Source organism: Hemicordylus capensis, chromosome 2 (genome assembly GCF_027244095.1).
Source record: "Hemicordylus capensis ecotype Gifberg chromosome 2, rHemCap1.1.pri, whole genome shotgun sequence".
In the NCBI taxonomy this organism is placed as follows: Eukaryota; Metazoa; Chordata; class Lepidosauria; order Squamata; family Cordylidae; genus Hemicordylus; species Hemicordylus capensis.
The window spans coordinates 216,371,934-216,389,753 of NC_069658.1; the positions used below are offsets into that span (position 1 = coordinate 216,371,934).

A 17,820-nucleotide genomic window follows, 5' to 3' on the forward strand; every position below is an offset into this window, starting at 1 on the left:
GCGCAGCATGTTGGGAAACCAGGCAACCAGGAGATCAAGAGCCAGGAAGTAGAATCAAGGCGATCAGGCACGAGGAGCTTAGTCTGATAGGAGCTATCTCTGGACCAGTGTTCCCTATAACGGGGGTTTCCAGATGTTGTTGACTACAACTCCCATCATGCTCAGCTGCCATGGCCTTCGGCTGGGGATTATGGGAGTTGTAGTCCACAACATCTGGGAATCCCTGTTACAGGGAACACTGCTCTGGACAGACATCTGGCCACTCCAACATTCTCTGATTCTAGCTAGGCCAAAGTCAGCAAACGGGAGGTTAGGAGCTAGAATTCCTTGTAAATCATAGATTTACAAGGAAGTAGATTCAGGCTAGATATTGGGAGGCATTCCCACCTGCAGGAGCTGTTTATTTGTTTTATCTATTTATTTGGTTTATATACTGCCCTTCTTAAAGCGTCTCAGGGTTGTTTACATTGAAATAAAAAACACATAATGAAACAATTTAAAAAAACCACAACAACCCATCTAAACCAGATTAAAATTAAAACTAAGTACAGGTAAAGTTGTGCCCTCAAATCGGTGTCAACTTCTGGTGACCCCAGAGCCCTGTGGTTTTCTTTGGTGGAATGCAGGAAGGGTTTACCATTGCCATCTCCTGCGCAGTATGAGATTATGCCTTTCAGCATCTTCCTGTATCAATGCTGCCTGAAACAGGTGTTTCCCATAGTCTGGGAAACACACCAGCAGGGATTCTAACCGTCAGCCTCTGGCTTGGTAGTCAAGCCATTTCCCTGCTGCGCCATTAGGTGGCTATATAAAATTAAAATTAGATAGCATTAAAAAAGCCAGGCTAAAAAGATGGGTCTTTAAGGAAGGCCTCCAAGGAAGATAATCCTCATGTCTGTGGGGAGGGGCGTTCCACAAACTAGGGGTGACAACTGAGAGGGCCTGATCCCAGGTCACTGCCAGATAAACCGGTGGCACCCGAAGATTATTTTCCTAATGAGCAGTGGGGATCCTGTAGAGAAAGGCGCTCTTTCAGATAACCAGGCGGACCTAAGCCATTCAGGGCTTTAAAGGCAATCTCCAGCACTATCTACTTTGCCCAGAAACACATTGGCATCCAGTGCAACTGCTTAAGAACAGGCATAATGTGATCTTTCCAGGATACCCCTGAGTCCAATCTGGCTGCCGCATTTTCCGAGCTATGTTTCCGAACTACACACAAGGGCAGCCCTACATAGAGTTCATTGCAGTAGTCCAACCACCTGGAGACCTACCATAACAAAACCACAGTTAGACAGTGGAACAGCCTGCCTCATGCTGTGGTGGGCTGGAGGTTTTCCAACAAAGGCTGGGCGGCATCTGTGCTGTAACATGTTTGTGCTGGGCAGGGGGATGGACTAGAAGACCTCCAAGGTCCCTTCCCACTCTGAAATACTATGCTTCTAGCTAGCCCAAAGTCACAGCAAGCAGGGTCACATGCTGGGAAACTGAAAGAGCAGGAAACCAGAGCTGGTCGGACAAGGATGAGGGCGGATGTCAAGAGGGTTCAGAAGTTACAGGAGCCCTGGTGTCAGAGGTACAAGCCCCACAACCCCCTCCCCACTCATTCTGCAAGTCCTTGGTGTCAAGGTTTTACGGGATCAGGCTCGGGGGTCATGACACTGGAAGTCCAGCAAGCGTGCAAGGCATTGATCAGACCCAGGGTAGAAGTTATTGGACAGTGGAACAGCCTGCCTCATGCAGTGGTGGGCTCTACTTGGCGTGGATGCTGCAGCAGAGTCCTGCACTGAGCAGGGGGGTGGACTAGAAGACCTCCAAGGTCCCTTCCAACGCTAACATTCTGTAATTCATACAGTCCAAGTTGCAGTAGTTCAGCTTTGCCATGGAGTTGCATTTGGGTCGCCCTCAGTCCCTCTTCACCCATATTTTATCTTTTATTTTATTTTATTTATTACATTTTATATCCCGCTCTTCCTCCAAGGAGCCCATATCCCGCTCTTCCTCTCAGGAGCCCAGAGCGGTGTACTACATGCTTAAGTTTCTCCTCACAACAAGCCTGTGAAGTAGGTTAGGCTGAGAGAGAAGTGACTGGCCCAGAGCCACTCAGCAAGTCTCATGGCTGAAGGGGGATTTGAACTTGGGCCCCCTCGGTCCTAGTTCAGCACTCTAACCACTACACCATGCTGTCTCCCACTACCCCTAAACTTATACTCCACCTTGGATAGCTGTTATTTATGCCCACCCTGTCTCCCTCCCAATAGACCTCATCCCCAGATCACTGACATCATTCACAAAATGCTTCAGAGGGGTGGGGTGGGAGAAGAAAATCTTACACCTCCTATAATTCAGACACCACTCACTCGGGTCCCAATTTATTCAAATAAATTCAGATTTATTCAATAAACGTCATCAGGTTCTTTTAAGACCACAGCAAAGGAGTCAGACAGAGATGTCTCTTGGTATATTAGACCTGTCAACATTTGAAACAATTGCAGCAATAATTGTGATTTGAAAAGATGGAGTGGGGTGTGTGGGGGGAAGGAAAGTAAACCTCCAACCAGTGTGCTTAATTTCCATTTGATCCCACGTATAATGTGATAGTCCCAATGTCCTTTGAAGGTGAGAAGAGAGGGAGGGACAGGGTTATAGGGGTGTGTGTGTGTGTGTGTATCTATATATTTATATATTTCTTTTTCAAGTTCAAAGTTAAGGTTCAGCCATCATGAAGTTACTCCATAGCAGAAATAGAACGACATTGTACAAATCACATACAGAATTCGACAGTGGTATAAAAAAATTGTATTTACAGTTGTAAACGTGGACTTTAGAAAACTCACTCGCCACTCACACCGATTCACACATTCGCCCTCTCGTTCTCGGCCGCCTTTCCGAGAGGCGCGTACCGGACACGCTCCGAGCCCTGTAAAGCGGGGATGCTTGGAATGGAGCTGGCATGAGATCTGCAGCTTGGAATCCATCCTGAATGCCTTGAGGGAATGAGATGGGGGAAAATATTCTACTTGTTGAGATCTAGTAACTTGCGACATCAAGCTGCAACATCTAGTAACCGGCGGCATCTAGGATTTCCTAAACATTTGAAGGGAATTCCAAACAGTTTGAAGCCTCAAATTACTAGATTGGATACCCGTTCCAAGCTTTGAAGGGAGCTCCTATTGGTTTTGGCTCTGCTTCAGAAGTCCTGCTTTGCTTCAGAATGAACTCAAGCAGACTGGCCTGGTTTAGCTTCAGTCCCGCTTTGGCCCCAACCAGACAGCGCTTCGATACGGTGAAGCCGTATCGGCCCCTGAAGCTTTGTCTGATTGTATCCATCTCTATGAGGAGGATTTTCTAATTGGATTCCTTGAGGGCTGTTTGGAAGATTGCACTGACCTTAACAATTTGCATGGAGCATTTATTCAGTCCTTTTTTGAGTATTCAAAGGGTCGGGCATCTTTTATAGCCCTGTAAGTTAGGTCAAGACTGATTTCCCCACTGCAGTTATTAGAGGGGTCAAGAAATACTGGTTTCATAAGGCTCTTTAATAAGATTTTAGCAGAGATGAGATTCAAAATGGGATGTATTGGTCAGGCTGAAATCCTGAATGTACTCCGGAGGGAGCGCCATTGACTGTGGGGCTTACTTCTGAGTAAATGTGTTATCAAAGGGAGCAAAGACAGCTCCACCACTCTTGAACTGAGCAGTGTTGCGTAAGAGATCCAAAGAACCGTGCAGTTCTGGCTACCCAAGAGAGGATTGTGCTTCCGATTATTTTCCGAAGCGACGTGTCGTGCTGCACAGCAAACCACCCCTGTTTTCAAAAGCAGTTTCTGGCTGCAGTGGGTGCATTCGTCTAAAGCAAAGCAAAGTCAAGCATCCCTTTGGGTTTGCCAGGAGTACACTTCCATTTCTGGGCATTTAGCGATGGCTGTGGGATGGATGGATCCAGTGACCCACTCGCCATGTAATATTATTACTGGGGCTGCGTATCGCATCGGACCGATACTTGGGTCCAAGGTGATACAAGCACTGTCGGAGCATTTCTCTCCAGAAACTATTCTGGAGAAAAATCCCTCCCATTCCGGGAGCTGACTTGATGCAATCCTGAATAGTCTTGGTATGGTAGCGAAAGGGATCAGAAGGTGAGGGTGAAGCTTCCCTTAAATCGGGGCTGCTTAACTTCAGCCCTCCTGCAGATGTCGGCCTACAACTCCCATAATCCCTGGCTATTGGCCACTGTGGCTGGGGATTATGGGAGTTGTAGTGCAAAAACAGCTGGCGGGGGGGGGCTAGGTTGGGCAGGCCTGCTTTAAATGAAAAGCCTGTTTCTGTGAAGAAAAACAGCTGCCGTCTGGTAGCTGCAGTGATTCAAAGAGTCACTTTGCCCTCCATCTTCTCTGCCCATAATGCACCAGGCCAGGAGGCAAGATCATGACATCACATCCCTTAACTGGTACATTACTGGGGTGGGGGTGACTGAACTCTGTAACTACAGGGCATGGCCATTCCCCCCACCCCAGTAAAACACCAGGAAAATGACCCAATGTCATATTCTTTCTTCTTGCCCTGGTAGATTATAGGGATGATGCTATTAATGCGGGGGGGGGTGCATAGTGGAGGCTAAGGTGGCATTTTGAAATGAGAGCCCCTTTGCTCACAGAAGCCGGCTCATCTTTAAGGCAAGACCCCCCTCCTCCTGATGCATCGAGCCGATGATGGTTATTGGCTCGATGAGATCCTGGCCATCCTCTGCATCATTAGCATAATCCAAGAATGGCCAGGTTTGGGATCATTCCGCCCCGACACAGCCCTAATTATTCCCTCATATTACAGATAGGAAACCGAGGCCAAGAGAAAGCCTTGGGCCAATTGAGCTGCGGGCAGAGGCAAGATGTGACCTCGGAGCCTTCCCAGTTTGGAAGTTGCTATGCTTCGCCAGAAGTGATCTGAGAAGCGAATCGCTATGCTTCGCCAGAAGCGGGCCGAGCATTCTCTGATGCTGCTCCTCAAGAGGCACTCTCACGTGCGCTCTCAGTTTCAGTGCGGGGAGAGACCGTGAAATCCCTCTTGGAGTTTTCATTTCTCCTCAGAGGAACCTGACATTCTTCCTTTGGATTTTACTTGGGAGACAGGGCAGTTCCAGGCCGAGTAGCACCGCAACTGGCATAGGTTAGAAGGGCATAACCCACTGACTGCCATCGGCAGGAGCAAGTTTGTGTCGAAACACCTCCGAGTGCAGGAACCGTCCAAGTGGAGATGCTTTTTAAAATTTTGCATAGCTTATACTGCAATTCTTTTTCTGCATTGCATAATAAATTCCAACTCTGCTTGTCGTGAGCGAGGCACGGATGCAGAAGCCTCGGCACCAGTGTCCCCTGTAACAAGGATTCCCAGATGTTGTTGACTACAACTCCCATAATCCCCAGCTGCAATGGCTGTTGTCCATTGCATCTGGGGATTATGGGAGTTGTAGTCAACAACATCTGGGAATCCTTGCTACAGGGGACACTGCTTGGCACCAGCCACTCTTGAATGGCCCACCTGCTTCCAAGCATCCCTTTGCAGCCATGAGGACTGGAAACTTGATTTTAAAAAATGAACCAAGCTTCTCAGGATGCCAAATTCTTCTGCTCAGTCCCCTATTCTGCACTCTCTATGTACACAGCCATGGGCTCCAGTGGCCCTAACTCGTGGTGTGGTTGGAAAGCCATCAGAAACCTTTTTAAAGCACTTGCAGTTTTATTCAGAGGGTGCTAGAAAAGAACGGGGATTTAAATATCCCAATTTAAACACCTCTCTCCTACCAGCCATCTGTTTATTGGCACTTTAAAAAAAAAATCCAAATCCAATTAGTTAGCACATTTATGGAGGTTGGCTGGGTGTATGTACAAAAATGTATTTTCCCAGGATAGAAGGGTACCATTTAAAAAGAAATAAAATAGAATAAACTCAACCCACCACACATGTTCAAGGCAACAGAGTTATCCCAAGGGGATCAGATTTGGGGAGCGGCATGGGGACGCAAGCCTACAGCTCTGAGATTAAGAGAGTCATGCTGTTAATGACTGAGATCTCTCTCTTCTCAAAAGGGAGAGAAGAGATACTGGCAGTCACAGTAGGGCAATAAACCTTAAAATGCAGAATGCCTTAATCCCCCCCCCCACTTTCTGGCTTTACAACTGGCCAGGAGTAGGAGACCCCCAGCTGGCTGGCGTGTAACCAAACACCGCTCATTGGAAGAGCCCTGGCTTGCCATGCAGAAGGCCCCGGCCTCAATCCCTGGCAACTCCAGTTAAAAAGGTTCTGGGAAACACTTTTCTCTGCTCCAGCCCCTAGAAAGCCAGGAAGCAATCAGAGGGGACAATACAGGGCCAGGCTGACTGATGGCACGACTCGGTATAAGGAGCTTCGTAAGCCCTGAAACCGATACGATGATGTCATCGCGATGCCGTTTCTGAAGTTCCGTCGCAAGGACTCAGGAAGCTGCATTTGAGGCATCCACACAACTGCACATGTGTGCACACAGACACGCACACACACACAAAAACACTAACAGGAATGTTTTAAGTACATAATCAAATTCTGGCATATTTCAGACTCGCTGAGCAGGAGATCCCCTGTAGCTTTTTTTTAAACAAACAAAAAAAGATACATTTTTGGTCAAACGGCTACCCTTGGCATGTCGGATCTCCTGCCGCAGAAGCAAGGTGGGCGGGCGTCTTTCTGTGTGCTTTCCATTGGAGATGGGGTTTAGGGAGGAACAGGGTTGCAGGAGTACATGGGTTGTGGGGGTGGAGGTGGCTTGAGTGTTTTTCGAGAAAGGTGCTGGGAGCAGGTCAGCTGGCACTATAAAGAGTCGAAGGTTGAAGGAAAAGGGAAGGAAAGACAATGTGGGAAGCCAGGGAATCAGCGAGGGCGGCCCTTTCATGAGGCAAGCGGAGATCGTTGCCTTAGGCGGCAGGTTATTGGGGTGGCAAAATGCCCCACCGCCACCCCGATGCCGCCATCAGAGCCGACCCTTGCAAGCTTTTCGAGGAGGGTTGGTTGGAAAGCTGGCAAGAAGCGTGAGGAGAGAAGAGGAGGCTGCTGGGAACCTGCCTCCCAGGCACTTCCAAACCCTTCCAGGGTTGGTTTGGAAAGGGGGAGGGGGCGGGAGCATAGGGCAAGGCAGCATTGGGCACCTTGCCTCAGAGGCCACAATACCGCAGGCTGCTCCTGTGGACGAGGAGCCGGGAGGAGAAAAGGGTCCTGCAGGGACTAGGGAGGACTGGAGGCCAGAGTGGCTAGGAAGGAGATGGTTAAGACCGTCACCCTGATGGCCAGCCGCTGGCCTGCCCTTAGGGGAAGCTGGCTGGCCACTGAAGGGAGGTCTAGGGAGCAGTAGCAGCTGGTGTGGGTGCCACCGGGGTGGGGATGGTGTTTAAAAGGCACCTTTAAACATAAATTAGGTGCGCACCTCCGCTCTGTTCACCTCTGCAAGCAGCTCTGAGCAGCACGGGGCCTCCCAGCACTCCCTGCGGCGGGGATCGTCTCCGCCACTCACCTGACATCCACGGAGCCGAACCCCTGCCAGCAGCCAGGTGAGTGGCAGGGCTCATCCCCCTTGCAGGGAGTGCTGGGCGGCACGCTGCAGCTCGAAGCAGCTTGTGTGGATATTTAATGTGACGGCTAAACAAGGCTATGAAGTGTGATAGCTAAACAGAGCCTCCATATCCAGGGGCAGTCTACCTCTGAGCTAGGGATACACAACACCAAAGGGGCCCCATCTTCTTCACACCCTGCTTGTGAGGACCCGGAGGCAGGCCGCCCCTGGGAATCCCAGGCGGCATTTAGCTGACTACTGCTGGAAACAGGCTGCTATGCTAGGCGGATGATATGCTAGGTGATCAGGTGGTGCAGATCTTGTGGGATCGGAAGGGCTGGGGTGGGGTTTGCGTGCTGCAGTGGACCTGAGGAGACGGGGGGGCCATTTCTGAGGCCACGGGGGCCTTGGGGAATCACCGAGGCCACGGGGGCCTTGGGGAATCACCGAGGCCACGGGGGCCTTGGGGAATCACCGAGGCCACGGGGGCCTTGGGGAATCACCGAGGCCACGGGGGCCTTGGGGAATCACCGAGGCCACGGGGGCCTTGGGGAATCACCGAGGCCACGGGGGCCTTGGGGAATCACTGAGGCCATGGGGGCCTTGGGGAATTCCTGGCACGGGGTGGGGGTGGGGTGGGGAGCAAGAATGCGAAAGGCAGGAAATCTCACACAAGAAAGGCAGTGGGTAGGGCGAGAGACAGGAAGCCGTGAAGTGGGTTGAAATTTCAGATCAAAAAAGAACCAGCCAGGTCTTTGGCTGTGCAAGTCTCTGCCATGTGTTGTATAGCGACACACGCAGATCTCTGTTGCATACTGGTTGATTTGTCCATCAACGAGAACTCTTCCCCAATACACGTTTCCCTGGAGTCTTCCTGGAGTGCAGTCAGACACGTCGGGAGGCATCAATGTCCAGTCCGAAGAGTTCTTCGAGTCCGTTTCCGGAGGCAGTGTTGTCAGCCGTGTTGAGGTTGCTTCCCTCGCTCATCCTTTTCTTACATGAAAAGCTCTTAGCCCTCTGTTTGGTCAGGAAGATCCGGCCGCCAAGAAGAGAGAGATGCCGCTTCGCCACGTCCCCCCAATCAGCCAATGAGGCTGCCATGTTGCCCCCACCGCCAGAAGGCAGTTCATGTTCTTCTCCCTGTCTGTGGGTCCTTCGAAGCGAGGCCCAACGCCTTGCAGCTTCCGCCTGGAGGAGAAGGATTCCAGCCGGCCGCATCCTGCTGTCCGTGGCAGCGGATGCAACAGAGGAAACAATTTCTCTCATCGTCCAAAACACCAGGTCCGATGTCCGAGGTGCATCTTCTTGGAAAACTAGGCCTTTCCCAAAAGCTCAAGGGACAGGCACTCTCAGAGAAGTATCATCCCCCTCTTCTTACCTTCGGCTGGCCTCTGAAGAGGAAAAGTTTGGTCCTGTGAGTTTCCATGTCTAAAAAAAAATAGAGCAACTGTAATATATATCTTTCTATTTATATACATCTGCTTTCAGTTAGAAGCCAACGTTGTGTGGCCACCGAGGTGACCTTTGAGGTGCAATGAAGTCGCCTGATTGGTCCGCTCGGTTCCAGGAGAAAAAAAAAGTCCGTGATCGTCGAAGGTCCGTTCTCACGCACGGTGCATCCTGTCCGGTGGGTGGATTTCAAGGTTGGGGGTCTCCTCCTCCAGCAAAATAGGTAGAAAACAGTTCTTGAGCCTCTTCTTTGAACCAAAAGAAATAAATTAACTGGAAGAGGGTTGTGTTTTGACTGTCACCTAGATGACAAAGAGATGAGAGATTAGACGGTTCCATTCCTGATTTGGGGTTGCTGCTTCTGAAAAAACAACAGAAAATTCTTGCCTTGAAAGATAATCAAACATAATTCCTTTTAATACTGCAGTGATCTGGTGTCTATTGGTTTAGCAGTGATAGGGGACCACCCTAAAACTGGGTAGGGCTCAGAGGTACAGGCAGCCATCTGTCAGCGGTGCTGCAGCAGATTCCTGCACTGAGGAGGGGGTGGACTAGATGACCTCGAAGGCACCTTCCAGCTCTGAGGGTGAAAAGTCCAGATCTCCACTAGCTCCAAGCAAGAACCTGCAAGAGCGGAGTCTAGCATTGTAAGAGGAACGTTGCTCCAGCAGCAGCTGTAGACATGAGGAAGACTGTCTTACAGTTAGAGCTGTTGGACAGTGGAACAGCCTGCCTCATGCAGTTGTGGGCTCTCCTTCACTCGAGGTTTCCAAGCAGAGGCTGGACGGCCACCCGTCAGGGATGTTGCAGCAGTTTCCTGGACCTCCAAGGGGTCTGCAAGCGGGGTGGCATGGCAACCGATGGGCAGCCACCAAGCAGGGCAAAAAAGACATACTGCGACCTCCCACCAAAGTTCAGGTTTCCCCTGCGCATTTGTGCATTCATTTCTTTATTTATTTAGAATATTTATACCCTGTCCCTCCAGGACACTACTGCTTGGAGCGGCTCATGAAATTAATGAAATAGATACAATATGAAGTAAAAAAAGTAGTAAAAGTTAAAAAAAAAACACACACACACAAGCTCAAACCACATTCAAAATTACAAACTTTAAAAGTTTCCAATTAAAAGTTATTATTAAAAATCTAAAGACCAAGAACTAAAAAATCTACCAGATAGATAAGCATCAGATAAAACATTTAAAGGCCTCTCTAAAAAGACGTGTCCTTAATTGTTTTTTAAAAAAACCAACACTGAGGGAGGGACCATGGCTTTCCAAAGTCAAGGGGCCACCACAGAAAAGGCCCTGTCTCTAGTTCCCTAAGAACCAAAAACGTTTGGAAGAACTGACAAGGGAAGCAGATGTTTTGGCATTACCTCTGGGAGCACAGATTCCACGACAAAGGCAGCCCTTCCCCACTCCTGTCAGTAGGGGTGTCCAGCCTCCTTCGGTCGTTTCAGCTGCACCTTTAGCCTCTTCATGCCAATCTGGAAGCCGTTCATGGCCTGGATGGCCGTCTGGGCACTGGATGGATTGTCAAAACTCACAAAACCTGGAGGGGTTGAGAAAATCAATTCAACTTCTGATTTTTATTTTATTTTTGGTGGGGGTGGGGGGCTACAGTTTCTCTTCAGCAGCAATGCACCTCTCTTAGCTCTGTATTAAGGCAGGGGTCTCAACCTGTGGTGCTCCAGGCGTTGATGAACTACAATTCCCATCTTTCCCAGGTGCAATTTATTGTAACTGGGGATGATGGGAGTTGTACCACAGAGCTGGTCTTGTGGTAGCAAACATGAATTGTCCCCTTTGCTAAGCAGGGACTGCCCTGGATTACATTTGAATGGGATACTACATGTGAGCACAGTAAGATGTTCCCCTTAGGGGATGGGGCCACTGGAGAAGAACACCTGCCTGCTTGCATGCAGAGGGTTCCAAGTTCCCTCTCTAGTATCATCTCCAGATAGGGCTGAGAGAGACTCCTGCCTGCAACCTTGGAGAAGCCACTGCCAGGCTGTGTAGACAATACTGAGCAAGATGGACGAACGGTCTGACTCAGTGTAAGGCAGCTTCCTGTGTTCCTATTAGGGGCTCCATCCCAGGAAGTATAATACTGACTGAGTCGGAAGCATTTTCAGAAGGGATCTGGTGAAACATTCATCAACTACACTGAGCTCTGGGCACCTGGAAATCCACCCTAGATCCCACAGTCCACTCTGGAGTGGGACTCCTTGGTTCTACCCAGGGTCAGAACTGAAATTTCTCCCAAGTGAAATTAAAAACCAGGGGTCCTCCAAAAGAGAAAGTGACATTCAAAGAAGAATTTTGGGGTTGCTCAGAGAAGAAGAAATGAAAAATCTTTCACCATGGTTTTCCACATCCCTGCCTATCCCTCGTCCACTTAAGGACAGGACTCGTTAGTGTTTGGAAATAACTGGAATTAGTGGAAAAAATCCCTACGGATACTAGTGTTCTTCTTAAGTCCTAGATCTCATTAACATGGGGTACAGCGGACATAAACCATTTTGCACATGTTCGTCATATGCATTTAGAAAAATATTGAAGCCACCAAGGGGCAAACATTGGCAGTTGGGACAATTCCACCCTCTCCCTTTTGCTATGAGTTTTGGATCTAAAAATAGTAAAATACATTCAAATTGGTCAGGGCTCCATTTGTATTGGTGTCTATTTGGGTAGCCAAGTTTTGAGTTTTAACCCTGCTAGATATGTTAAGTCTATTACAGTGGCAAAATACTGCAGAGCTCTAACAAACAGCAGTTTCTCAAAAAAATCCTCTATAAAGAACATTTTTGCCACTGTAATTCAGAAGATATCAAAACTACGGCTGATGTGCTCCTTTACTGTCAATTTTATCAAAATCTACGGCACAAATATATAACTCCTTTTATAAGTGGCCATCCAAGTCGTACGGACTCTTTTTATCTTGGGTATCTCCTAGCTTACCAGAATGATCGAATATCTTATAATGTGGCTCAGTTTTGTTTGATAGCTAGCAAAACTCACTAGGAGCTCATTAGGAATTCAGTTTAGCTGTTTCGAGGTTTAATTTGTTAATGTTATATTACAGTTTTTATGGTTTGCTCTGTTGGGCTTATGTATGTATGTATTCCTATTGTACTGGTCTGTGACTGCAGAAAATAATTTGAAACAGTTCAATCAAATCACAACAGAAAATCAGCTAGAGACAGGTGGCAGATTGTCAGAGAGCTGAAGAATTTTTGGAAAAGGCAGTGTGCACACTCATCCCATCTCTGTTTATGCTAAACAGGTCCAGCAGGTTTTCAGCTTATTTCAAGAGCCTGCTCTACCTGTTTGTCCAGGGTGACAGTGTGGCAAACACTTGAATCTTGGGAAGTGGAGCCTCTTTCTAAGCACCTCCAACTCCCTTAATGGCTGCTGTCTCTCTGCAGTCTAATATACATGTCTACCCGGGCTGTGAATGGGCCAGATTATTGGCTTGATCCCAATAATGACCCTGGTCATTCTTGCATGGTGCACACGATGCGAGAGAATTGTGACGGATGCGTCCTTTTTCCTGGTGATCCTTTCCCTATAGTTACAGGGTGTGGCCACTATCTCCTCCAGTAATGCACCAGGTGTCACATTTTCCCCCTGGAGCATTATTGGTCTGTACCAGGAAAGAAGAGACGGCATTTTAAAATGAAATGAAGGCAGACAGTTTCTTCATTGAAGCTGGCTCTCATGAAAAGGTAAGCCCGTTCCCCCCACCCCTGATTCGATTCAATGCAATCCCAGTACGATGTGGCATTGCATCCGATAGGTCACCAATGATCAGGGACATTTTTCTCTGGAATCATTTCGAGCGATGGAGGGGGATGTTCTGATAGGGTTTGCATCACCTTGGTCCCGATTATTGGGCTGATTAGATACAAAGCCCAATTTCGACACCAATAACATCAATTAAACAGATGGCCTAACCACAGTTCAGTGGTTTACAATCAGAAACAAAGAAAACCCCAAATAATAATCTGAGTGGAACCGTAATTAAACTGAGCACATATTTCTCCACTCTTTACCCTTCCTTCTAGATCCCTCCCCTCTGGTTGACCTATGTCAGATTTTAGACTGTAAGGCTTTCAAGGCAGAGACCTTTTTTCTTCCACTTTATATGCAGCCGCCTACTACGACTACTACTACTTATATATCTTTTTTTAATATAAGAACATAAGAACAACCTTGCTGGATCAAGCCCAAGGCCCTTCATCTAGCATCCTGTTTCACACAGTGGCCCACCAGTTGCCTCTGGGAAGCCCACAGGCAAGAGGTGAGGGTGTGCCCTCTCTCCTGCTGTGGCTCCCCTGCAGCTTGCCTTGGAGGCTGGAAGTGGCCTATAGCCAACAGACTAGCAGCCACTGATAGACCTGTCCTCCATGAATTTGCCTAAACCACTCTTAAAGCCATTCAGGCTGGTGGCTGCCACCAGATCCTGTGGCAGAGAGTTCCATAGGTATAATTATGTTAATTATATAATTTTGTAACATTTTATGCCTATTGACACAATAATAAATTGTGTGTGAAAATACCATGGTGTGCTGCTAGCACAAACACTAGTCTGAAACAGAAGCTCCAGACAAAATGCAAGTAGCTGGCGCAATGGCCTTGCACTAGTGCAAAGTTCTTGTGCAAGCACAACATTTATCCGAACGACCGCCGCATTGTCGATAAAGCCTCAGTCAGCTCTAAGAAATCAATAGCGCTTTCTATGAAAAATTGACAGGTAGTTAAAACCCAAGAATGAGGGAAAGATTTTAAGTGTTCTTTCCACTGGTTCCAGCTAACTCCACCCTCTCCTTGAGAAAGCTCCGCCCCAAAGGGGTGGGGCTGCAGACCAGTGAGGTCGCCATCAGACAGCCCTCTTTCTTAGAACAATGGCTGACATCCAGATTAAAGAAGCAATGGGGCATACCTGTGCTCTAGAGCAGTGTTTCTCAACAGCCGGTCCGCGGACCGGCAGCGGTCCGCGGAGGCTTGAGTGCCGGTCCGCGACTAGGAAGGCAGGGCTCCAAACTGAATACGCTTGTTTTTCTATCCGCTTTTCTCTCCGCTGTAAAAGTTTTTCTCTCCCCGGAAATTCCGAGGCTCCTGGAACGTCAGTGGCCAATAGGGGTGGAGCAGGGGCGGGGCTTGTGCCGAGGCGGGAAGATAGCCCAGTCAGTGAGTGAGTGAGTGGAGAAATTGGGTGGTTGCTGGAAGGTGGTTTTTTGAGATCTTTGAAGGTGAGCTGCTTAAACTTACTGGGCTAAAAATAAGTGAGGTGCTGAGGCTGTGAGTGTTTGCTTTGACCAACTGCAGGGGGGGTATATTTAGGAGGGCGGGAGGGTTTACTTACCCCTCCCTGCCGCTTTCTCGCTTGTCGCCCACATGGCCAGATCAAGGCCCAGAATCGGCAGTCTGGGCCCAAATCGGCCCAGACTGCCGCCGCCACCGACCGCCCACCCAGCTGCCCCCACAGAAGCTAAAGAAGCCGCCGCCGCCCCCACACGACCGAAGACGGCGAAATAGGCCCAAACTACTGCCTGCCCCAAACAACTGCCGCGGCTGCAGCCGCCGCCCAGCCGCCCCCACAAAGGCCCAATTTCAGGCCAAAGAAGCTGCCGCCGCCGCCCCCACATGGCCGAAGACGGGCCAAATCGGCCCAAAACTACTTGAAGAAGCTGCCACTGAGATTGCGGTTTTTTTCCCTCTGTGCTGCCAGGGGGATGCTTGGCGCCTGACTGTGCCTGTGCCGCCGCCGTCGACTGCTTCTCCTGCTCTTCAACTATCGGGGACTCACGCGAGGGAGTGGAGAGCAGAGCATTGAGGATAAATAAGCCAGTAGTGTGGTGCATGGCCACAGAGTTGGGATGCTGCACAGAAACACTGACCTGCAAACGGAGGCAGTCCCCGGATCCCATCCCATCCCCCCCCCCCGGGAAAATGGCCCTGTTCCAAGTTTCTTCGCTCCGCACTCGACAAAAGTTGCTCCCAAAGTGCCACTCCTTAATCTGGCTTTCCCTGGCGCAGACTCCTCACCCTGACTCCGCTCTTTGCGGGCTTTCCTCCCTCGGCCCTGCCCAGTCCCTGCCTCTTGTTGCTCCCTCGCCTCTCTGCCCTCAAACCCCACTCCGACCTGCTAGCCTCTCCCTTTCGCCCGCCCTCGCTCGCTCTTACTCCTCCTAGCCGCTTCTTCTGTTCCAGCCCTTTCTCTGTTTTGGCGACGCCTCGCTTCCCTCTTCTTCCGCTACAACTCTGAGTCTCCTGCAACTTTTCTTTTGCAGTCCCACGTTACGTGGGCTTAAATAAGCCAGCAGTGCTGTGCATGGCCACAGAGTTGGGATGCTGCACAGAAGCACTGGCCTGCAAACAGAGGCAGTCCCCGGATCCCATCCCATCCGCCCCCCGCGAAAATGGCCCCGTTCCATCTCCGAGCCGCGCGGTCTGAGGGCTGCGCCGACCTGCTGCGCCTCATAAAGGAGCTTGCTAGATATGAAGAAATGGAGGATCAAGTAGTACTGACTGGGAAAGATCTGCTTGCTTGAGGATGGCTTTGGAGAACACCCTTTCTACCACTGTCTTGTTGCAGAAGTACCAAAAGTTTGTCATCTCTTTGCCATTCACAAATACAGCCCCAATATTGCTTTTGGGAGAAAGTAATGCAAGCATTCAAATAGTGCTTGAATGTGTTCTATTTTAATGATTCTTTTTTTATATGCATGTACTAAGAGTCTCCTTGGAATTTGGGAATGCATACTTTCCAGTAAGCAGACATGGCTCTTATTTATGGCTACATGGAAAGGAAGAATATTGTTGGTTTTCATACCAAGGTTTTATTTTGAATATCTCATTATCAGACTTCTTCCTCTGCTCCTAAAATATTTGAATATAATGTTCACATTAACATTGTGTGCATTTTGATATGTAAATAGTATGTAAATAAAATACAGTTTATTGTTTAACAAATTTTATTTTATGACATTATTTAATTTCTTAATTAATTTCTTGTGTAAATAGTATGTAAATAAAATAGTTTATTGTTTAACAAATTTTATTTTATGACATTATTTAATTTCTTAATTAATTTCTTGTGTAAATAGTATGTAAATAAAATAGTTTATTGTTTAACAAATTTTATTTTATGACATTATTTTAATTGCAAGTTAATTGCAAGTAGATGCAAGTTTTGGACCGGTATAAAGTCTTAGATATATAAAATAAAATTAAACTTGAAACCCCTCTACTAACTGCTGGTCCGGGAAACTGCACACAAAGAATGTAGCGGTCCTTGACACTCTGCACAAATGATTTAGCGGTCCTTGAGTCCAAAAAGGTTGAGAAACACTGCTCTAGAGTAGTGCCATACTTATGCAAATGCCTATGCACTTGTGCAGCAAGCATGAAAGCTGTTGTGATGTTCCACTGGGCAATCTTTCCTTCCTCCTGTTTATGTTGCAGGGAGCTTTTGCGCACAAATGAAATACAGTACCACAGCTTTGGGACTTGGGGCAGCGATGTTGTGGTTTTCATACACACACACACACGCTTTGCTAGCTTGGAGGCCAGCCACACGCTTCCACAAGACACAAAAAGACGGTGTTGCTTTTTGCTGGTGTCTTCCCTGACACACTCGCACACTCACCAAAACATTTGCTCTGGTTCGTGGCCCGGTCCATGAACACTTTGGAGGAGATAATGTTCCCAAAGGGAAGGAACATTTGCATGAGCTCGTTGTCGCCAAACTCTTGGGGGAGGTGATAGATGAAGAGGTTGCAGCCTTCGGGGCCTGGAGTCCGAAATCGAGGGTTGCAGAAATGCAAAACACCCCAAAAGATCCCCCCATCCCAAGGGAGAAAGAGAAGAAGAGAATCAACGTTGTTTCCCCTAAAAATACAAGACATGCACGCGCATATCCTAGACCCAATGGCAAGGAGACAGTCTAGGTCAAGGGTTCCCATCCTTGGTCCCCAGATGTTGGACTACAATTCCCATCATCCTCAGCCATTGTGGCTGTGGATGATGGGTGTTGCAATCCAGCAATATCTGGGCTCTTCTTACATAGCAGAAGAAATTTATTATTAATGATGATGATGATGCTATTTACACACAGTCTACCAGATGTTATTGACTGGATTTGGTACTTTAGTTATTGGGCCCTTTCCAAAGGTCTAGCATAACTAAAGAAAAATTAAAGATAGCATCGTAGTATTCGTGCTGTCCCAAGTTAGTGTGGCCTTCTGTAGCTGATGTGTTGTAATTTTATCGATGCCCAAGGTTGTTGTTGTTGTTGTTAATAATAATAATAATAATAATAATAATAATAATAATAATAATAATAAATAGTAGTAATAAACACTTTATTATGATGATTATATTATATTTATTTAATCATATTTATATACCACCTGATATGTGCATCTCTAGGCAGTATGCATAATTTAATAATGTAATAATTTAATTTAATAAGTATAAAATAGGATAAAAATGATCAAAGCAATTTTACAAAATGAAGCACACAGTTTAAAATCAATTAATTAACCAAAGGCCTGAGAAAACAGGTGCATCAAAGGTCTTTTAAAAAGCAGCCAGAGATGGAGAAGCTCTTATTTGGACTGGGAGTGCATTCCAGCACCCTGGGGCAACCACCGAGAAGGCCTGCTGGCCTCCAATTGCCTCCAGATGAGCTAAAGATCTCAAAGTGACTTCTATAGTGGGGTGGTTAGAGTGTTGGACTAGGACCGGGAAGACCTGAGTTCGAATCCCCATTCAACCATGAAAC

General features: G+C 47.9%; 1 protein-coding gene and 1 long non-coding RNA gene across 6 annotated transcripts in view; one reads left to right on the forward strand and one right to left on the reverse strand.

Moving 5' to 3' along the window:
* Positions 1 to 2,371: 2,371 nt before the first annotated feature.
* The window catches only part of CELF5 (CUGBP Elav-like family member 5), a 136,415-nt gene continuing 120,966 nt past the window's right edge, over positions 2,372 to 17,820 (reverse strand). For 3 of the 4 annotated variants that reach the window (XM_053293994.1, XM_053293991.1, XM_053293992.1), the window contains exons 11-13: positions 16,684 to 16,827; positions 10,406 to 10,581; positions 2,372 to 9,330 (exon numbers count right to left, since the gene is read on the reverse strand). In XM_053293994.1, the coding sequence (XP_053149969.1) occupies positions 10,454 to 10,581; positions 16,684 to 16,827 (272 nt within the window). In that variant the 3' untranslated portion in view covers positions 2,372 to 9,330; positions 10,406 to 10,453. Of the gene's footprint in view, positions 9,331 to 10,405; positions 10,582 to 16,683; positions 16,828 to 17,820 lie in introns of those variants that run through there. The other variant, XM_053293993.1, reaches the window with a different exon arrangement.
* On the forward strand, positions 13,994 to 16,090 carry LOC128344244 (uncharacterized). Of its 2 annotated transcripts, none has more exons than XR_008315744.1 (2): positions 13,994 to 14,284; positions 14,764 to 16,090. It is a non-coding gene; the product is annotated as an uncharacterized LOC128344244 (long non-coding RNA). The 2 variants fall into 2 exon arrangements; XR_008315743.1 differs by having other exon boundaries at positions 15,326 to 16,090.